Source organism: Trichechus manatus, unplaced genomic scaffold, assembly GCF_000243295.1.
Source record: "Trichechus manatus latirostris isolate Lorelei unplaced genomic scaffold, TriManLat1.0 scaffold00236, whole genome shotgun sequence".
Lineage (NCBI taxonomy): Eukaryota > Metazoa > Chordata > Mammalia > Sirenia > Trichechidae > Trichechus > Trichechus manatus.
In genome coordinates, this window is record NW_004444172.1 from 1,563,101 (window position 1) to 1,586,589 (window position 23,489).

Consider the following 23,489-nt stretch of genomic DNA (forward strand, 5'->3'; position numbering starts at 1 on the left):
AGATACCATCTTCAATCTGGGTGGAAGCCATGAAAGGAAAAAAAAAAAAAAAAAAGGTAAAAAGAGGGGTCTCTCACAAACAGTTAAATGCTCAACGAGAAGTAACCCTTATGACCTCTAATCTAACTCATTGTCCATAAATAGCCACATGCCCCCACACAATCCCAAAGAGACTAGAAATGTCATTCTACTAGACACCTAAAAGTCAAAGAACTGAAAAAAACTAGTAAACAAAATGAATGACTATAACTAGCATGTAAGCCTTTGTAATCAACATTTTATTTTGTATGTTTATAATATTAAAATAGACTTTAAAAATGCAAAGTTCTAACTTGCTATACCTGATTTTACATTTCATCACAAGTTCTATCCTAAATCTTGACAGAAGGGTCTATAAAAAACTTTGGGAATAAAAGATGATGAGATTTGTTAAGAAAGTAGTTTTTTTCTCAACAGCCCTTTGGTGAATGCCTCTTTTACATCTTTATTCCTAAGTCTATAAATCATGGGGTTCAACATGGGGATAACTGTGGTATAAAATACAGCCACCATTTTACCCTGTTCCACAGATTCCTTTGAGGGGCGTCTGAGGTACATGAAAAAAAGAGTTGCATAGAATATGGCGACAGCTGTCAGTTGGGAACCATAGGTAGAGAAAGCTTTGTGGCTGCCCTCTGTAGAGCGGATCCTCAGGATGGCAGGAAAAATATAAAGATAGGAAATAAGAATAATGAGGAGGGAAAAGGAAAGGTTGCACCCAGCCACAACAAACATTGATGTTTCTTTGTTGTAGGTGTCAGAACAAGCCAGCTTCATCAGCGGAGGGTCAGCACAGTAGAAGTGATTCATCTCATTGGGGCCACAGAAGGCCACGTTGTAGTTCCACATGGTCTCCATCAGGCCAGTGAGGGCTCCATACACATAAGGCACCGTGATGAGGGATGTACAGACAGTCTTGGACATTTTGCTCCCATAAAGTAGAGGGTTGCAGATGGCCATGTACCGGTCAAAGGCCATCAAGGCCAGGACATAGATCTCCACATGGACAAAGGCGATAAAGAAGTAACACTGCAGCAGACAAGCAGGATAGGAAATTGTTTTTTTCTCTGAGAGGAAAGTCTCCAGCATCTTTGGAGTTACATTGGTGGAGAAGCACAGATCCACAAAGGATAAGTGACTCAGGAAAAAGTACATGGGTGTGTGGACCTGGGCATTGACCTGGATGGGTATAATCATGCCCAGATTCCCTGCCACTGTGACCATGTAAATGACCAGAAACAGCAGGAAGAAGAGCATCTGTAACTCCAGGCGATTGGTCAGTCCCAGGAGAATAAACTCACTTACGGAAGTGAAGTTTCTTCTCATAATTTCCTTGAATGTGAGAGGAAACTTTATTTATATTGGATTATGGTATAATTTAAAAATTTACAATAATGACTTCTTACCAAATTCCTTTCCCTTCTTCTTAGCAAGTTTTTCTCACTTCATTTGAACTGATTTTTATTCTTGGTAAATTCAGTCCAGTTAGGCATTGAAAACTGATGGCTTTCACAAGAGCTCTCTTCTATTTTGTCATAGATAGTGGTCTATTTTCCTTGTTTTATCTTCCTCCTGTCCCTTGCCACTCCCTTCTATTTTGCTTCTCTCCTCTCCATTTGCCTGTCCCTTTTATTTGACAAAGGTAAGTTATGGGCCTGTTGTTGTTGTTAGGGGCTATCGAGTTGCTTCCGACTCATAGGGACCCTGTGTACAGCAGAACGAAACACTGCCTGGTCCTGGCCCTACCTGGCCCAAAAGACAACCTTCAGGACTGAAGAATTTCCTTATTCCCAATTACAATGAGAACAGAGGATGAGTTGATAGAAAAGGACAAAATATCAATGGATAATATTAGCTCCATTGCCTTTTTTTTTTTTTTTTTCAATAACTTTCACCCAACCAATTCCCTAGTGGAGAATTCTCAGTAATAAACCTGGGCTAGTTTGATGATTTAGAGCCCTGGTGGTGCAGTGGTTAAGAGTTTGACTGCTAACCAAAAGAAAGGCAGTTCAAATCCACCAGCCACTCCTTGGAAACCCTATGAGGCAGTTCTATTCTGTCCTATAGGATTGCTATGAGTCTGAATCAACTCGACGGCAATGGGTTTGTTTATTTGTTTTTTTTTTTTTTTTGGTCCAGACTCATTGGAATAGGGTCTTGCCAGTGTGGAGGATTCTTTGTTGTTTTTGTATTATTTGGAAGAATTTTAAAATATTTGTGTTGTGAGAGTTGCTCAACATTTAAATTATCCCGCCATTAGCATTCTTTTGAAGGGAATTTCCTATGTCATGGAGTAGAGCTATAGGGTCACTATGAGTCACAATCAACTGAATGGCAGTGAGTTTGGTTTTGATATGGAGTAGAAAAGTAATGGAAATTCTCTAGTCTTGGCCATACACTTCTCTTTTCCATTATGACTTCTGAGATGTCAGATCCTGGGTTCAGACAGGAGTATGCAGGGATCACAGGCTTGTCCCTGGTTATCTTAACTCAGTAAATGGGTGATTCAAGGTGAACAAAACATTTTTGCATCAGACTGATCACAGTGGGGGCTTAAAGGCCAGACTGATCCTGCAAAAGAACACTGGTCCTGTGTGGTTCCAGGTTCCTGGGTTCCAGACCTCCATGGGATGCTGTTTTCTAGGACTTGGGAGATCACAGCATCCTTCCAGAACAGTTACTTTTTGCTTAGGATAGCCAGAGCTGACTACTGTTGTTTGCAACAAAGAAAAAAAAGGCTAACAATATTGATATTAACTGAAACGTGCATGCTTATTTTTCTATATATGGATCATCTATACTCACTCAGAGTATCCTGTGAGAGAAAACTATTTTTTAAATATGAATGACCAAACAAAAGTTTAGTTTGTGATCAAGTTAAATCTGGTTTTTCTCAATTTAATCATAGTAATGATGTTGCCTCGTCCATTTTTACATGTCAATCTCCCATCACTTTTTAGCTTGTTTGTTTACTTTTTTTAGATAGAATTTATATTCAGAAAAATACACTGTATCTTAAATGCACAAACACATCTGTTAGTAGAAATACTTACACCCATGTAACCTACTATGGGGCATTCTTAAATGTTAGGATTAGAGCAAACAAAATATATTAATGTTTCAATAAAACTCCAGTAGTCTTAGCACAAAATCAATTCATGGACTCTGTAGTTGGACATTTCTCAAGTACTGTTCTACACCCTGAATTCCTTATGCTGAATTTCAGCTTTACCACTAATTTTAACAAGCACTTGACATAGTGTCTTATATGCCAAATGGCAATCTAAGTTCTATATACATATTCAGTTATTTGACTTTCAAACCAACCTGATGGTATTCTCTCCCTTGTGGATACTGTTAATAACTTTGTTTTCTCAGGTTTGGTGCAGAATGAAATTCTGTTATGGATAGTGGAGTGTACTGGTGAGAAAGGCTATGGTGTCAATCTGTGGGATTCATCATCTGGCTTCAGCCTTTCCGATATGAATAATCTGGAACACGTGTCTTAAGAGTTCTGGCCTTAAGTTTCTTCTACTGCAAAATGGAATTATTGAAAGTACTACCCCACAGGGTGATTTTGGGAATTACACAAAAATAAATTGTGCAATATGTATAGCACTGTGCCTGACATGTACTAAGCCTTTAATAAATGTTAACTATCATTTATATTAAGTGAGAGATTCCAGAGCATACGATTTCATATATTTTGTATGCTCTGGGATCCTTCATCACTTTTCTAAGTAACAATCATTTAGATACTAAATGTCTACACTTTCTTGTAATTGGCATTCGTCTTCCTGTCTAGTCATTTAATCATCTCATCCAATCCAATTCTGACAATACATAAGATTACATAAGTAAATAATGTTTTAATGGTTATGAACATATGCAGAATAAAGAAACCTACCTACATATGAAGGAAGAGCAGTCCTTACCAAGAATAATGGCTCCTCAGGTGAATAACTAAGGGAGAATTTATATGCAGATTCCTTTCCCTAAGGCATTTCGCAAATACGTGAAGACTCAGCAATTACTTTGTGAGAAAATCATTTTTACTGGATGAGGTCTCTGGAGGAATGACAATTGGAAAAAAAAAAAAAAAGATTTAAATGGGAGCCAACCACTGGGTAGGGGTTTTCTCCTTGTCGGTCTCAATACATTTCTTCTCCTGTGTTGAGAGAATCATATGGTAACACTGATGTCTGCAATGGACTCTCAGATTGCATTATCCTAACCACTGTAATTGCAGCTTAATCCACTCTTGGGTGTTGTTTCTTCAACACTCTTGTAACACTTTGTATCAAAATTATATTTCCTCCTCCTAGGAAGTTACATTTCCTAACTCCTTCAAGATATAATGTATTTATATTGGAATGAATCTTTTGTGGTTTGAAGGATAATATTATTTATTAATTTTAAGCAATCTTTATATTGAAGTCTAATATTTATATAGAAAATGTGCATGAATCATAAGTGTAAAACACCATAAATGTTTGCAAAGTGAAAATATTTGTGTAACCAGCCCCTAAGTCCAACAGTAGAACATTAACAGCATTCCAGAAGACTTCCTCATGCCATTCCCCAGTCATTACACCTCAAATTAACCATATCCTAGCTTGTAACAGTATAATCAGTTGCCATCAAGTCTACTTTGACTCATGATGATGCCACGTGACAGAGCAGAACTGTGCTCCATATAGGGTTTCCAGTGGCTAATTTTTCTGGAAGTAAATCTGCCAGGCCTTTCTTCTGAGGCATTTTTAGATGGGCTTGAACCTCCATTCTGTCCATTAGCAGCCAAGTACAATAACTATTTGCACCAATAAATTACTTAATTTTGTCTCTTTCTGCGTTTTATCTAATTGGAAACATATAGCCCTTTTTTTTTTTTAATGTTCAGTCATTCACCGTTTGAAGAACGTGAGGAGTATAGAAAACATCGTTTCACTCTCTTTGCTGTATAGTATTACATTGCAGGACTCTACCAAAATTTATATGTCCTTACTGCTGTTGATAGATATTTAGGCTACTTCCAGATTTGGCTATTACTAAAAACCAAAAAAAAAAAAAAAATCCTGTGTATATGTCTTTATGATTTTATTTTATGCATTTCTGCTTGTTAGAACATACTGTCTGGAATTACTTGTTTACAGAGTATGTTTATGTTCAGCTGAAGTAAATACTGCCAACTAGTTTTCCACACTGGTTATATCTATTTATATTTCCACCAGCATTATATGAGAGTTTCCATTATTCTATTTTCTCATTAATACTTAATGTTATCAGTGTTATTTTTGTTTCTGTCATTCTGGAATGTGTGCATAGGTAATAATACCTCAATGTAATTGTAACTTGCATTCCCCTAGTGAACACTGAAGTTGAACACATTGTCTTAAGTTTATTTACTTCTTTGAATATTCTTTGTGCAGTTGCAGTGCAATGGATCCCTTTTGTGTGGCCTTTCTTGTGATGGTCATGTAACTCCCAGCCAGGCGATTGGGTGGACTGTTCAGATAGGGTAATTGTGACCCATTAAACGGATTGGTTAGTTTTTGCCATCCTGCTGGGCTTGTGGTGAGCCATTCCAGAGGCAAGAAAGAGACTATCCTACCACCACCAAAGAAGAACAGCCAGGTGTGGAGAGCCCAACCTTTGGGCCCGGGATTCCTCAGTTGAAAATCTCCTGGACCCAGGAGACAGAGATTAAGCTGTAACCCTGAAGACAGTGAGAAGCTGTGGCAGGAGAGACCAGCAGGAGACCACACAGTGGGCTTCTTGGCCTACAGAGGGAGAAAGCTGAGTGTCTTTGGGTCACGGCTTACTGGTAGAGTGGGGTGCCTCCAGACACTTATTGGCAGGGACTAAAAGAGCTTTGTAACACTTTCCTCTGCAGGGCAGAGGCCTAGGGCCAGACAGAGCTGTGCCTGCGAGCATGGCTGAAAAGAAGCTGTCCTGATGGAAGAACTGTATCCTGAGTGTTCCTGAGCCTGAATTGTAACCCATTACTTCCCTAATAAACTCCATAATCATGAGTATTGTCTATGAGTTCTGTGTGGCCATTGCAATGAATTATCAAACCCAGCAGAGATGCAGAGAGTGCCACAGGAGGGATGGTTGGTATCAGAATTGGTAAAGATGGCAGAGAGAGGAAGTGTGTCTGACCTCTGCCTCATAGGAATCAGCCTTGGGCTATTGATCTTAATTCTCCTTCCCCCTTGTGAAGAGAGAGGAGATCAGACACCGCCCCCATGCCATTATTACAGAGGTGCCTGTTCATACCGTTTGCTAAGTTATCTGGCTTCTTTATTTACTCATAGAAGTTTTACATAAAATATTCTGGATATGAGACTTTTATCAGATGTGTGTAGCAATGTTATCTTCTCCCAATCTGTACCTTCCCTTTCCATTCTTTTAATGTTGCCTTTTGATAATGACTTTTCCTAATTTGAAAGCAGTCCAATACATCATAATTTCTGTGTTTGGTTTAGAGATATTTGCTATCTCAAAGTTATGAATATATTATTTTACACTTCATTCTAGTAGCTTCATTGTGTTATCTTTGACATTAGGTATTTTAATCAAACAGAAGTTGATACTTGTGCATGGTGTGATTAGTGAGTGACGATGTATTAACTCCACATGGATATACTATTGATCCAAGAATGTTTATTGAAAAGATCTTAATCTCCCAATTCATTTCAGTGTCTTTCTCATAACTTAAGTGATCAAGTACGTGTGTATCTGAGTCCACCTGAAGAATGCCATTCAGTGTTTTATTTGTTTCTTTGCTTATTTTCTTATTTTGGGTCCGCTGGTATCAAATTCTCCTAGTTCTTGCTTTTCAGGAAATATTTCTATTTGGCTTTTACTTTTGAAAGTATTCCCTAGACAAACACCGTAGGTTGGCAGTTTGTTTTTTTTGTTTTTGTTTTTGTTTTTGTTTTTTTTAACACCTTAAAGATCATGTTTGTTTATGGCCTCCATTATTTCTCTTAAGAAGTCAGCTGCTCATCTTACTATTGCTATTTGGAGGTAATGTATCATTTTTCTCTAGCTGTTTTTAAGTTTTCTGTTGTCTTTGAATTTCTCATGATCATACATTTCACTTATGTGTGCGTATGTGTTTGAATTTTCTTATTTTCCTTAAATTTTATATAAACCAGAACTTTAACTGTGAAAATTCACTGAGCCCTGAGTGGTTGATTATTCATTCCTCTGACACATACTTGTGTTTGCTTGTGCCAGTCCCCTGAGACAGCTTCCTATCCAGATCTTCTTTAAATTCATTTTTCGGTTTGCAATTTTATAGTCCATTAAAACATTCTAAATCTAAACCTCCAATTGACATGAACATTAGCCTATTGTCATGAATTTTAAAATAAGATTTATAATTTAATTTTACTTTTGGTGAAAATATACATAGCAAAATCTGTTCTCATTACACAGTTTCTAGACATAATGATCAGTTACACTGGTTACATTCTTCATATTTTGTCAACATTCTCTTAATTTCTGTTCTAGTTATTTCACTTCTGTTTATTTAATCTCCTTGCCCCTCAACCTTCTCATCTATTCTTTAAAATAGCTATTGACCCTTCAGCCTTTTATAGATTTTTTTTTTTTTTTAATGCAGCACGCAAGGGTGACAATCTTTAGTCTTCGGGTTAAACTATTACTTTGTTTAAAGATGACTCCAAGGATAATGTCAACTCAAGGTTTGAAGAGTAACTCAGGGTCATAGGCTCAGGGGCTCCTCCAGCCACATCTGGTCTAGTAAGTCTGAATTCTTTGAGAATTTGTAGTTCTGTTCCACATTTTTATCTCTTTTTATCAGAATTCATCTACTGTGTTTACTGATCAGAACGTTCATTAGTGATAGCCAGGCTCTATCTAGTTCTGGTCTCATGGTGAAGGAGGCAGTGGTCCATGTAGACAGTCCTGTAGTTCAATTCCTTCTCTGATTCTTGGGTTTCCTTCTTTTTCTTTTGATCCAGATAATGAAAAAACAATAGTTGTATCTTACATCGCTACTTGTAAGCTTCTAAAATGCCAGACACTACTCACCATACTGGGAGGTAGAATATAAGCTTTAAACCATATTATGTCTATTAACTGGATTGTCCCACAAGAGCATGGCCCTGAGCCCCTAAGCCAAAAGAACCAATCCTATGAGGTGATAAGCTATGTCTAATTAGTATCATCATCTCTACTCCCCCTTCTATATTTTTGGTCGTTGTTATTATTGCAAAACCTAGCATTTGTTCATTCATCACTTTTCCCTATGTACAGCTTATTGTCATCAGTTACATCAGTCATGCTCTGGAAGCTTCACCCATATTCACTTCCATCTTTCTCCCATTTCTATTAAAAAAAAAGTGACTATTACCTAGAGAGTATTTCTCCACTCCCACTTTCCCCACCCCCAACCCTGGTAACCACTATATTTACCTATTCATGTAATTTCATAAAAGTGAGAAATACAATATTTGTTTTTTGTGATTGCCTTAATTCACTTAATAATGTCCTCCAGATTCATCCACATTGTAAGATGTTTTGGGAACACATTTTTCTTTATTGCTGAGTAGTATTCCGTTGTATGTACATACCACATTTTGCTTCTCCATTCATCCATTGGTGGACACTTATGTTGCTTCCATTTTTTTGCTATTGAGAATAGTTCTGCAATGAAATCTGTTCATGTCACTTCTATTAGATCTCTAGGGTATATATGTAGGAGTGGAATTGTTGGGCCTTATGGCAGCACTAACTCTAGTTTTTTTTAGTAAAATAAAATTTTTAACTTCTCCAGGAATCAAAGGCTAGATAGACCAGCTCCATTTTTGTTGACTCTGGAGGTTGTAGCTCTTCAGCAATTCTAACTTCACGTGGCATCTCTGTTCCAACTGCTCACCCTGTGCACAGCTCATCACTGGTAACCCATCTCCCATGCAGATGATTATCTCTGAGGCTCTAGGTTACCCTTAGGATTGCTGTTGGCTCTTGCTCCCACTTACCACCCCTAATTCTACTGTCAACCCATTTTGAACTCTGTGAATTTCCATCACTTTCCTGAAAGCTAAGATATACATTTAAAAAATTTTTAAATCTGTATTATGAACTGTATATTTTTGTCTTTATTAGTCAATTATTTTTAATATATATGTAGTGTGCCATGTTGCTGGAAATGAAAGTCTTAGGTCCTTTGAAATAAAAATTAATGATGGCACACCCCCTCCAAGTCATATTTTAATTATTATTAATATGATTTTGTATATGTACCAAAACCAAATCCCATTGTTATTCAGTCATTTCTGACTCATAGCGACCCTATAGGACAGAATAGAACTGTCCCATAGGGTTTCCAAGGCTGTGGATCTTTACAGAAGCAGACTACATTACTGTCCTGTGGAGCCGCTGGTAGGTTCAAACTGCCCACCTTTTGGTTAGCAGCTAAGCACTTAACCACTGTGCCACCAGGGTACCTCATATATGTCCATATAAACATATTTCAAAACATAACTATATATTTTAAACTATTATTATAAAACTAAAACAAACTTATAAATCAAACAATCTTATAATAAAAATTCAAAATAGCAACATTAATATAATGTAAAGAGAACATTAATTTATCCCTTTATTCAACTGATTAATAGAGATGAACTATTTCTTTTAATCACTATGCTTATTTCTGGAAGGAAGTGAGCAAAAGCAGATGTGAGCTCTGTTCTCATGAAATATACAAGCTGAGGATGTGAGAGACTAATCAGAAGCCTCATGAATGTAAAGTTGCAGCTGGGATGAGCTTCCAAAGATAGTGACACATGGAGTTATGAGATTACATAATAATTATAACAATATCATGTGAGTTAACTCAGAAAATTTTCTACGATATATAAAAGATGAGGAAAAACATTCTGAGCAGAGGGAAGAACAAATGTGAAACCCAAAAGAAAAATAATGTCCCATGTTAAGGGAGTATAAGAGGCCAGGGAGACTGGAGTACAGATAGCTACTGGAGAATGTTTTAGGAGATGTTGGAGAGATACCCAGAGATCAAGCCACACAGAATGTGATTGACTACATTACAATGTTTTGTCTTTATCCTAAGTGAAATACTAAGAGACTTGTTTGCAGAAACAAAATCACTCCTTACAAAATACAACTGGTACTATTACACTCCAGTTTCTATTAAGTGGCAAATAATAATAAAACATGACTTCATGTAATGACAATATTTTTTCCAAAAAGATAAAAATGTAATTCCATCTAGCATCAGCATTGAATGGAATGAGTAGAAATATAACGACTTATTCTCGTCCCTGTCGCATGAAGGCAAGCATCCAGGTTTGGACAAATTATTTTTGGATTAAGCCCTAAGACTAATTCATAAGACATATAAATTTTTTTTAAAAAAGCAAATAAAAAACACCTAGCCAATAGGAGCACTGAAGTTTATTTTCTTCTGAACAGTTCTTTAGTTAACACTTCTGTCACATCTTTGTTCTTCAGACTGTAGATCATGGGATTCAACATGGGGATCACTGTGGTATAAAACACAGCCATCATTTTTCCCTGTTACACAGATTCTTCTGAGGGAGGTCTGAGATGCATAAAGAAAAGAGCTGCACAGAAAATGGTAATGGCTGTCAGATGGGAACCACAGGTAGAGAAAGCTTTGCGCGTACCCGCTGTAGATCGAATCCTCAAAGTGGCTGAAAATATGTAGATGTAAGAGATGAGGATGATGAGGAGAGAATAGCTGAAGTTGAAACCAGCCACAACAAACATGGATAGCTCTTTGTTGTAGGTGTCAGAACAAGCCAGCTTCATCAGCGGAGGGTCACCACAGTAGAAGTGATTCATCTCATTGGGGCCACAGAAGGCCAGGTTGTAGGTCCTCATGGTCTCCATCAGGCCAGTGAGAGCTCCATACACATAAGGCACCATGATGAGGGGTGTGCAGACACTTTTGGACATTTTGCTGCCATAAAGTAGAGGGTCGCAGATGGCCATGTACCGGTCAAAGGCCATCAAGGCCAGGACATAGATCTCTACGTGGACCAAGGCGATGAAGAAGTAACGCTGCAGCAGACAAGCAGGATAGGAAATGGTTTTTTTCTTTGAGAGGAAAGTCTCCAGCATCTTTGGAGTCACACTGGTGGAGAAGCACAGATCTACGAAGGATAAGTGACTCAGGAAAAAGTACATGGGTGTGTGGAGCCGGGTGTTCACCTGGATGAGTATAATCATGCCTAGATTCCCTTCCACTGTGACCATGTAAATGGCCAGAAACAGCAGGAAGAAGAGAATCTGTAATTCCAGGCGACTGGTCAGTCCCTGAAGAATGAACTCACTCACTGAAGTGAAGCTTCTTCTCATAATTTTCTTGGATGAGAAATGAGAACTCTGAACCTGTACAGAAATTTTTTAAATGGTAAATGTTTTCATATTTTCTTAGAATATTGTTTTGTTTTTCTTCTATGCATTTTTTTCCTTTCCTTTTATATAAATGTAATTTTTCCTCAGGAGACACTAGAAATAGTGGTTTAATAAAAATCCAAAACCCATTGCCATCAAGTCAATTCCAACTCATAGCTACCCTATAAGACAGAGTAAAACTACTCCGCAGGGTTTCCAAGGAGTAGCTGGTGGATTCAAACTCCAGCCTTTTGGTTAGCAGCCAAACGCTTAACCACTGCACCACCAGGGCCCCTTAATAAAAATGGAACCTAATTAAAGTTTAGCAAACTCAGTTAAACCTGCTGCTGAGTCTCTGTCACTACTCAGCTTCAGGTTTTTTTATTTTCTAATCGTCCTCTTATCTGTCTTTCCCCCTTATTTGTTTTTAGTTTCCAGCATTATATTTCCTATCCATTTCCTCATATAATTTATTTATTTTCTCAATTTCACTTCAGAACATGAAACCAACCTTTTTTCTTTTCCCACAAATTTTACCACTGAGTGCCAATAAGCAAACAAATACCTATCACTTACCTAAATGAATTTACCAGAAAACTTGAGTAAAGTAGAGCAGATTGTACCAGAGGTTCTTTTCCTAGTAACAATTATCTCTTCCAGGCCACGGCAGATAAAATCCCTTAGGTTTTCTTGAATGTGGGCACTAAGTAATAAATTAAAAGATATATCTTAATTTATTCTTTGTAAGATATCGTGAAATCAGTACTTCTTATTTTAGAGTGACCAACTGCTACTTTGGAAAAAATATGGAAGAAAATAGAATTCTTTGAAAAGTTGAATATCTGAACATGAACAGAAACCAGTATATATGCAAGAAAGCTTTCAAAATCTTCTAAGTTTTTTACAAATTAATTCAATAAACTTTGGAGAATTTAATCTTTCAGAGCATCAGACCTGAACTATAGCATAGAGATGATATAGGCCAGCATGTCAACCTACAGTTGTGAAAACTGAGATTGAAGAGTGGAATGATGGTCTAGGGCCATACACTGGAATTTGACAGAGCCTGGGTTGGAAGCTGACATCTCCCATATAGCCAGGGTAGTGCTAGCTCTTGATATCCAGACTTGGTCTTAATGGAATAGCTCTAAAAAAGACAAAGCAAAAACCAAAAAAAACCAAACCCATTGTCATCGAGTCAATTCTGACTCATAGCGACCCCACAGGGCAGAGTAGAACTGCCCCACAGGGTTTCCAAAGAGTAACTGGTGGATTCTTTGACTACTTTTTGGTTAACAGCCATATCTCTTAACCACTGCCCCACCAGGGCTTAAAAAAAAAAAAGCAAGGCCAAAGAAAACAAAAACAACCACACCAACTTCTTCTGTCTTTGTTCTCAAGCTAGGCTTTCTAAAGACAAAGAGTAGGATGTGTCCAAGGAAATATGATGAAAAGAGAAGTGTGCAATTTTCATACATCTGTTTATAAAGTGTGCTTACTCTCCTCTTCCTCTTTCTGCCTGCCCATTAGCTGGAATAAGGATGTGGTACTGAGCCATCCTAGATCATTTGAATAAGATCAACTCTTTAGGGATGGCATAAAAATAAGAATGAGTAAATCAGAGCTCCTAAAATCTCTGCAGAGGTGAAATGATATGCCAGCTCAGAATTTTACATAAATGAGAATTAAACTTCTAATTTGTTTAAGTGACTATTATTTTGTTTTGCCCTCACAAAATTGAACTCATTATTCAGCTAATACTTACACTACAGGATCAGTGTTCAATATTACTATAGAGTTGACAGCTATACAAATAAGATAAAACTGAATACAGTGATGATTATTAATTAACCTGTCAGGGGTTATGCCCAAGGATTGTGCTATGACTTAAAAATTGTTACGATAATGCTTAGTTAACCCATATGTCAGACTCTGGAAACCTTAAAATTGCCTTGAACCTCCTTTTCACCCATTCCATGCCATAAAAACAAACAAACAGAAAAACCAAACCCATTTCCATCAAATAGAATCAACTCCTAGCAACCCTATAGGACAGTAGAACTGCTCTAAAAGGTTTCCAAGAAGCGGCTGGTGGATTTGGACTCTCGACCTTTTGGCTAGCAGCTGAGCTCTTAACCACTGCACCTCCAGGGCGCCATGCCATTAAGAAACCCAAAATATTCTCAAATACACAAACACACACACACACACACACACACACACACACGCATGACAACTCTATGGAAGACAGGTGAAAGAGGTGTATTGCAAAAAAAAAGAAAAATTGCAATTTAGACATTAGACATATTTATTTTTTTAAATCCCTCATCTGCACTCCAACCACAGAGGATTTTTCACTGGCTGTTTTACAGCTCCCAATTTCCACCTTCATAGCATCTCTCTCTATTTTCTTCCCTCCTCCTATTTCTCACCTCTGCTCTTTTCTCCTCAAATGACCTCAATAAATCCATGTTTTTCTCCATATTAGTCAGAACAGTTCTTGGCTCATACTCTTAAGCTCAACTGTAGTTCATCTTTGCCTAGTGAACATTCTAACGTGTTCTGCAAAACTGAAGATCTTTCACATAATAGGAGCTATCATCCTTAGAAGGATGATGAATTGGTATCTCTCTATTTGTGTGTGTGTGTGTATATATATATATAATTTCTGTGTGTGAGTGTGTGTGTGTATTATTGGGGCCACAGAAGGATAGGTCTACATAGTTATAGGTCCTTATATATATATATATATGTATATATGTAGTCGCTCTCCAGCCGACTATTACTCATGGCAACCCCCTGAGTGTCAGAGTAGAACTGTGCACCATAGGGTTTTTCAATGACTAATTTTTCCAAAGTAGATCACCAGGTCTTTCCTCTGAGACACTCTGGGTGGACTTGAACTTCCAACTTTTCAGTTACCAGGCAAACATTACCCATTTGCACCACCAAGTACTCCATATATACATTTGGAAAAAGTAGATCTCACCACCTTTTCCTTACCTCCTGCTGGAAAACACTGAAATATCATGTTTTACCTTGCTATGTGTTCATTCCTTATCCTTATATCCCCTCTTCCCTAGAAAGGTGTGTACCAAGATGTCTTTGTGCTTTCCAAAACTTTCAAAACTTTAAAAATGAATGTGTGCTAAACTGTTTCCGGTATTCTCAGTGCTGGTATTCATGTCACAAAATCAACGCACGGGTTTTGGAACTTGGCAAATTTGACTTAAAAAATTCCAGCTGTGCTATATATTAGATCTATAACTTCAGGGAATTTACTCAACCTTTCTGAGCCTCAGTTTTCTTACCTGTAAAATGCTGTTGCTGGGGTTTCTTTGAGGATTAAAAGTTGTAATGTATGCAAAGTTCTAAACATGGGGGAGATGCATAAAACCATCCCAGGAAATTTTTGTTTCTTTTTCCTCTTTGTTTAATCTTTAGAAGAAATAAAAATTCTAATATTATGAGCCTTGGTAGTTCTCATAAAACCAATCAAACTCTTTCCTGTGCAGTCATGGAATTATGTCTAATACTATACATTCCTACCAAATGAGAAATTAGATCACATGTATTAATAATAACACTTTCGCTGGTTCCTAACACACAGAGAATAAACATCCCTACCTATAAAGAGGAAGAGCCCTGGTGGCACCGTGGTTAAGCGCTGACTGCTAACTGAAAGGTCGGTGTTTCAAATCCACCAACAGTTCTGCAGGAGAAAGATGCAGTCTGCTTCCATAAAAATTACAGTCTTGGAAATCCTACAGGGCGGTTCCATTCTGTCCTATTGGGTCTCTATGAGTCATAATAGACAGTAACAACAAAACCTATAAAGAAGTAGAAAGATCAACAGGCCTTCAGAAATAATATTTGAAGGAAATGTGTGCTTTTATTTATAAGGCTGATTTCATTTCCCTATGGCATTTCTTAAAAAAAAAAAAAAAATTAGATGAAGCAATCTATGCTGCCAATTAGAAGACATCCGAGGGACTTCTAACACAGGAGTTTGGCAATGGCTTAGCATCTCTCCTGTGTCTTCTTCCTTCTTGGTAATGACCATATCTACTGCTTGTCATGCATTGCTGGGCATCCTTCTCCTTCACCACCTCCATTATACAACAGAATGGGCCACTTTCTAAAGAAATCTCACCACTCACTCATTTTACCTGGCTGCCAATGCAGCAAGAGCATAACCTTCCACATGGCATCATTATTGTGAGCATACTCTCCTTCAGAAAGCTTGTGGGGTATTTTAAGCTCTTTTTGATCATATGTTTTATGTTGTTTTGATTTGTTTATTAAAAGGCAAAGAGCAAATGAAAGCAATTGGGGAACCAAAATTATGCAAATGATTTAGATAATGTCTACAATTTTTTATTTTCCTAGGTTATTTTATATTTTATATGTTTATTGAACTTCTTGGTGTGGTGGTGGTGGTTGTTGTTAGGTGCCATCGGGTCAATTCCAAATAATAGCTACCCTATGTACAATAGAATTAAACATTGCCTGGTCCTGTGCCATCCGCAAAATCTTTGCTATGTTTGAGACCATTATTGTAGCCACTGTGTCAATCTATCTCATTGAGAGTCTTCCTCTTTTTCGCTGACCCTGTACTTTACCAAGCATGGTGTCCTTCTCCAGGGACTGGTCCCTCCTGATAACATGTCCAAAGTACATGAGATGATGTCTTGCCATCCTTGCTTCTAAGGAACATTCTGGCTATACTTCTTCTAAGACAGATTTGTTTATTCTTCTGGCAGTCCATAGTATATTCAATATTCTTCACTATTCTTCTTAGGTATTCTTTATTCATTGTCCAACTTTTACAAGCATATGAGGCTATTGGAAACACCATGGCTTGGGTCAGGCACACACCTTAGTCCTTAAAGTGACATTTTTGCTTTTTAACACTTTAAAGAGTTATCTTGCAGCAGATTTGCCCAATACAATGAGTCATCTGACTTCTTAACTGCTGCTTCCACGGGCAGTTAGTGTAATTAATATATCTGATTAGTAAAGTAACTAACTCTTTAAACTCTAATACTGACCAATTGCTTACACATAATTTTATGAGGTATTAATAAAAAGTATCTGAGGTAAATATTCATAAAATCATTTTACAGTTAAAGGAACGGAGACTTAGAGAGACTGATCAACTTTCCCAAAGTCACAGAGCAATTCAGTGACCTGACTAAAAAGAGAAAGTAGATCTGACTCTGAAGCTCCTTTCTTTAGCCACTAACATATCTAACTTCCCTCATAGTTAGTTCATTTCATTTCATGATTAAACAGCTACCGCAATGAATCAAAATTTTTGGTGCTTTCTAGATTTATGCAAGTGGTATCTAATGAATTTGTTACAACATTTAACTGGAGATAGAAACAAGCAAAGTGGGCTCAGTTCCACTAATTCTTTGACAGGCTAGTCTATTATTTTTAATTAAGCAAGTCACTCTATTTTAGCTTCATCCTTAAAATATATGTGTGGACTAAAATATCTTAGGCCACTTCCAGTTCAAATAGTTTACACTTTCAATATCATAATCCAAGTAAAAGTGGGAAAACATATATCTAGATAGCTTATGGGAAGTTCAAGTGATACTGTATATATATATTTTCTTTTTTTTCCTGAGACTTTAGTGGAACTCAACTTGTGATCAGCTATTAGGGAGCTTAAGGGAGATTTATCTTCATGCACTTTGGGACTTTGTTAGCAGGGAATCGGGTAGCATAACACTGAACCTATAAAGAAACATGGCACTATAAAGGTAGCAGAAAAGTAGAAACAGGTAAATAACCAGTTCATATGGTTCTCTTAAAGTCAGTTCAGAAATCTTGAGCAGGAGGATAAATAGCCTGGGAAGGAGATTCCTCTTTATTGGATTGATAATGGCTGCCAGTCATTCTGTTACTGCCTCCCTTGGTTAAAACAGGGTTGTTGTCCTTCTAAGGATCCTTCTCTCCCAGGCATGTGCTGAAAAATGACTAGAAAACATACTCCCTTAATTGCATTCCTCAGGTTAAAACATACTGATGGTTTCCTATTTACACAAAATTAAGTCTAAATACCTTAGCTAGATGTTTCTTATTCTCCTCAACTGGTAGAGTTTAGTATTCAACCTCCCCACCACTCATATTCTTATCCAACCTATTTCCCTTTGATCCATTGATTCTCTCTTTAAGAAGTGTCTTTGCTTCCATCCTGTACTCTTTGAACTTCCTACCCAACTTTCAAAGCCCTGCTTAATGATCACTTGCTCTGGTAGACCTGCACTAAAATCCTTAATCAGAATTAATTTTTTCTTCCTATATGCCCACAAAACACATTTTAAAAATTCTTTAACTATTTCATTTATCTTAGCAAGTCTTATGGTAAAATTAGTTTTGGGTGTTTCTCCCTGACTAGACATTACTCTTGCTAGAAAAGAGGAACCATTTACTGATCTTTAAAATCCATGATACCTTGTCTTTAGTGGATCTCATTAACTATGTGTTTAGTTGAATTAATCAAACATGTGATCATAAACATATGAAAATGTTCCCAGGAGTGGAAGTGTTAAGCAAGAGCTAATTTGTCCATAACATGGTCTTTCCAGGTGAAATAGGCTACCATTAAGACCGTTAAATAGGGTAAGTCTTCTAGGGAGAATCCACTGTATTCTAATGTATCCTCCAACCCAAGAACATAAGGATAAATAATGATTTTAAATAGACTGCAATTTCCGAAACAATGAGTACTTTCACATACATTCTGACTTTCTAAGAGTCACAAAAATCAGATCATTATACCATTTCTAAAGTGCTCTTTAAAGTTCAAGGGAATTAACTCAACAAGAAATCACTATTAAACTGCTACATATGGGATGTGAGACAAAAGATTTATAAACAGAAAATCCAAGGTTTCAATTAAATATACTTTTTAGACAAAGATGTGCATTACATCATCAACTTAGATATTGTTCTTGACCCTTGATTGGACATTCCTTGAAAATTTACAGAACAAGATTGTACTCTGTTGTTCAAATTAAGAAATCATCATCTTCTCTGAAGAAAATCAAGCAAAAAATTGTTTATAGTATTCTATTAAAAAAACACATAAATATGAGCCTTTCAAATTATTTACATGGTAAAGTATTCATACTTACGTATGACAAAAAACGAGTTTTGTGTTGCAATTCAACTTTGAATTTTCTCATATTATTGGATATTACATTCTTTTTCTTTCTATTTATTTAAAGGTTCAAAATAAAGGTCACAAACATATAAGATAGAAACTATTTTAATATTGCTACTCATACCTTCAACAAGCATACATTGCCATTAGCTTGTACAAAAAAAAGACCAAACCCATTGCCATTGAGTTGATTCCAACTCATAGCGACCCTGTAGGACAGAGTAGAACTGCCCCATATGGTTTCCAAGGAGCAGCTGCTGGATTCAAACTGCCAACCTTTTGGTTAGCAGCCAAGGTCTTAAGCTACTGCATCGCCAGGGCTCCATGAGCATGTCGTCTACCTAAAAATCTAGCCAAATTTATAAGATAGAACTCAAAAGCACAAAGTTTCCAAATTCTTGGTTAAAATGTAAACCCAGGACACATATATACTCCTAAGCACATTCTGGAAGTCTGTGGCCAAATACAATTTGGTTTCACATGGTACCCACAAGGTGGCAAAACAGGATGATGTTCCAAGTTGCCAGCTCTGGAGAAAACAACTGTAATGATAAATCAATCAGCCTATATGAAACCACATGTATTGGCAATGGTAAACATATAAATTTGCAGCACTTTGAATCCAATATTGTAATTAAACGGAAGGCATCTGACCACGTAGATGTAATTGTCAAAGACTCCAGCAGGAACAAAATATTGAGCTAACAGGAATGTGACCAGGTTATATTGCTCAAACAAATTGGCGAAGGAAGTGGTCTTCTCAATCAAAAACGAACCACTATTTGTGGGATTGGCAAATTGGTGAGGAGACAGTATGAAGGTGTGATCTGCAAGGTTAGGCCCAAAGTTCCCACAAGAAAAAGAAAACAAATTATTAAAAACAAGACAAAGAAGACAAGCTGTGATGCTGGACAACCGGTCAGTCTCAGAAAGTTAAATTCCTTCCCTCTGGTCTGATTTATTCTGAACATTTCCAGATGAATTCAGTTTACAGAAATAAAAGCAAATTATACATGAAAAAAATTGTACACATTTGGAATTCCCTCAATGTGGTTTATATAAATGTTTTCTAATTTTCATTACCTTATAAAGCCAATATCATAATCTCTAAATCCAAAAACCAAACCAATTACCATTGAGACAAATTTTGACTCATAATGACTCTGTAAGGTTTCCAAGTCTGTAATCTTTATGGTAGCAGACTGCCACATCTTTCCCCCTTGGAGTGGCTGGTCAGTTCGACCACCGACTTTTCATTTAGTAGCTGAGCCAGATGGATGCTGGCTGAAAGCAGAGAATACCAGAAAGATGTTTACCTGTGTTTTATTGACTATGCAAAGACATTCGACTATGTGGATCATAACAAATTATGGATAGTATTGCAAAGAATGGAAATTCCAGAAAGCTTAATTGTGCTCATGAGTAAACTGTATGTAGATCAAGAGGTAGTCATTCGAACAGAACAAGGGGATACTGCCTGGTTTAAATTCAGGAAACATGGGTGTCATGGTTGTAACCTTTCTCCATACTTATTCAATCTGTATACTGAACAAACAATCCGAGAAGCTGGACTATATGAAGAAGAAAGGGGCATCAGGATGGGAGGAAGACTCATTAATAACCTGCGATATGCAGATGATACAACCTTGCTTGCTGAAAGTGAAGAGGAATTGAAGCATTTACTGATGAACATCAAGGTAGTTCCAGATACCAGTGAACAGTAGCAGAAATGAGGACTGTAATTGTTATGCGTATTTCCGCTTTGTACGTGTGCATCAAATATTTTTGTTTTCTTCACTTATAAAATAAAAGATGTAAATGGAGCTAGTGCGTTTTTGATTGTACATGTGTTAGTTGTATCATGTTAGGTGCAAGTATGACTTTGTCTTTATTCAGAGATTATGTATGGTTTGGGGAGATGTGTACAGGTACCAAGTTGACAAGGGGTGGATTGTGATGGTTAGGATTGTGTATCAACTTGGCTGGGCCATGATTCTCAGTGTTTATATGTGATCACCCCCATGATGGGATCTTCTGTGAGTAGCCAATCAGTTGAAAAGGAGTTTCGTTAAGAGTATGGCCTGCATTTGTATATAAGTGGACGTAATGGGGTTTGCCTTCTCTGAATCCTGCAGCTACCTCCTATTCATCTAACCTCCGGTTCTTGGGACTTGAGCCAGCAGCTTACTTGCTGATCTTGGGATTTGTCTATCTTCACAGCCTATGAACAAGAGCCTTGCTCTTCTTCCTGCCAATCTTGGGTTCACCAGCCCCTGCAGATACGTGAAGCAGCGGAAACCTCTATCCTGATCCATGGACTTGGGACATTCTGGCCTGTACAATCGCATAAGCTGTTTCCTTGATATAAATCTATCTCTGTATATATTTATACATTTTACTGGTTTTGCTTCTCTAGAGAACCCAGCCTAAGACAGGATGGAATAAAGATTTTTTAAATGAGTATTATAATATTGAACTCACTGTGTTGTTGGGAAGATTAAGTGAAGCAACATATTCTAAAAGAGTACCTGAACTTTGGTAAACATTATCATTTCTTTTGCCTTTGTGAATGTATGTGTCTAAACCATCTTCAGATATCCAGTGCTTCAAAAAAATTATCTGATATTTGAATAAAAGTCTTAGGCTTGTAGCATTACCATTCCATGCACCATTACATTATTTTTTTTAAGGACACATGAATGCATTTTTTCTTTCAGAAATACCCATTAAGGCACTGATCTTTTAGATAACCAAAACCAAACCGTGCCATCGAGTTGATTATGACTCATAGTGATCCTATAGGACAGAGTAGAACAGCCCCATATACAGTTTCCAAGGAGCAGCTGGTGGATTCGAATGCCGACCTTTTGGTTAGCAGCCAAGCTCTTAACTACTGTGTCACCAGGGCTCCCTGAAAAGATTACAGCCTTGGAAATCCCATGGGCAGTACAACTCTGTCCTATAGAGTAGCTATGAGTCAGAATTGACTCGCCGGCAAAGGGTTTGGTTTGGATCTTTCAGATAGGTGGGGAGAAAAAATAAAATATCTTATCATAATTATTGTGCCTTAGGTAGTAATAAAAATGTTCTATTTTCTCCCAGATTCTTCCCTCATCATATTGCTCAGTTTGCTCAATAAATATTGATTTCAGGAAAGTTATCTTTAAGAGGAGAAAGGGTTTGATTTAGGGGTCTCTTCCAAAAATCTCATGAGAACCCCTTATCATTAATGAAGGAATTATTCCTTAAATTTTACTTTAAAGTCAGGGTCTACAGAAATAATACATTAATTTAATAAACATTTTGTGAGTATTTACTTATTATATGCCCTGATTGTGCTATATAGACAATAAAATAGACTGTCTTAACAGGATGGTGGTATAATTCCAGCCAGTCAGTCAATTCATGAAAGCACTTGGTATAATCCCTCTTTCATCTTGAACTTGAATGTATGTGGGAATAACTATGGATTCCATAATGCTGATGTCAGTACTTGGAAAGTACTAGTGTCTTATAAATAACTAATTACCATCTTAGGGTCATTTGTTGGTGGATTCAAAGATATTTTTTGAGTATTTTCTAAAATGGAGGTGTTCTGTTCACTTTCAAAATGGAGATACTTGTATATTTTTAGTGCTGGAACCATTATTGAGTCTTTATTTGGTGTCAGAAACTATACTAAACTGTAAAGATAGAGGCATGGATCCTGAGCCCAAAAAAGTTGTGATAATAAGGGTGCTGGCCTTGCATAATATGTGTGTGTGTTTAAATAGTAATACATGGGAGTAAGTAGAAATCCAACAACCTATTAATTGGAGGTAAACCTCACAAAAGTAGATCTTTTTCTGTGTGTTTTGAGAGAATTTCTAGACAACCTGATTTTCAAAAGGAAGTCATTTAAATAACAAAGACTAGTAATGGAATAATACCCGATCAATGAATCTGCAAATCTTATTCTATAGGAAATATTGAACAGAAATCAATTCTAAAGTAGAAAGGAAGCTTTGAAATACAGCTAAGGAAAATGTATCAATCAGGGGCATTGGCTAATTACAGTTCTGTGGCATTTCCTTTTAACTGAAAGTATCACCACATATATGATTACTAATCAGTTATAACACTTTGCTCAGACACTGCCTAGTTTGATTTAACATAGTACTAGAAGCTGTAGGTGGGGCTTGGGGTGCGCAAAGGTGAAGAAGCTCTTGTTTTGCGCAATCCTAGTCTCAGTTTAGGAGCCCTGGCGGCACAGTGGTTAAAGTACTTGGCTTCTAACCTAGAAGTTCAGCGATTTGAAGCCACCAGCCACTCCTCAGGAGAAAGATGTGGCAGTCTACTTCTGTAAAGATTTACAGGCTTGGAAACCCCATAGGACAGTTCTACCCTGTCCTATAGGGTCACTATGACTCAGAATACTCGATGGCAATGGGTTTGGTTTTCATGGTGGCACAGAGGTTAAGAGCTTGGCCGTTACTCAAAAGGTCAACAGTTTGTACCCAACCGTAGCTCTGCTGAAGAAAGATGAGGCAATTTGCTTTCATAAAGATTACAGCCTTGGAAATCCTGTGGGGCAGTTCTACTCTGTCCTATAGTTACTATGAGTTAGAATCGACTCCATGGCAGCAGATTTGGTTTAGTTCCAATTAAATTGCCTCTTTCCTCTGCTACACCAACCATTCCATCTATTTATATTACAGCATTTAAAATTGTATTTTTTTTCCTATTTACATTTTCATCTCCTTTACAAAAGTATACAATCCTACAGCACCACTCCTCTGTACCGGGGGCAGTACTTGACTTAGTATAGATGCTCAGTAGACATTCATCACATTTGTTTATGCTATGAAGCTTC

General features: G+C 37.2%; 2 protein-coding genes across 2 annotated transcripts; both read right to left on the minus strand.

Moving 5' to 3' along the window:
* Positions 1 to 429: 429 nt before the first annotated feature.
* Positions 430 to 1,368, minus strand: LOC101355150 (olfactory receptor 5M8). Its single transcript, XM_004389174.2, has one exon. The coding sequence runs from the start codon at positions 1,363 to 1,365 to the stop codon at positions 430 to 432; it is 936 nt and encodes a 311-aa protein (XP_004389231.1). The 5' UTR covers positions 1,366 to 1,368.
* A 9,065-nt stretch (positions 1,369 to 10,433) lies between these two features.
* LOC101356846 (olfactory receptor 5M8-like) lies at positions 10,434 to 11,490 on the minus strand. Its single transcript, XM_012559353.2, is given in 1 exon segment — positions 10,434 to 11,490. A coding segment is annotated over 1 exon segment (996 nt). The 3' UTR covers positions 10,434 to 10,494.
* Between the last annotated feature and the right edge of the window lie 11,999 nt (positions 11,491 to 23,489).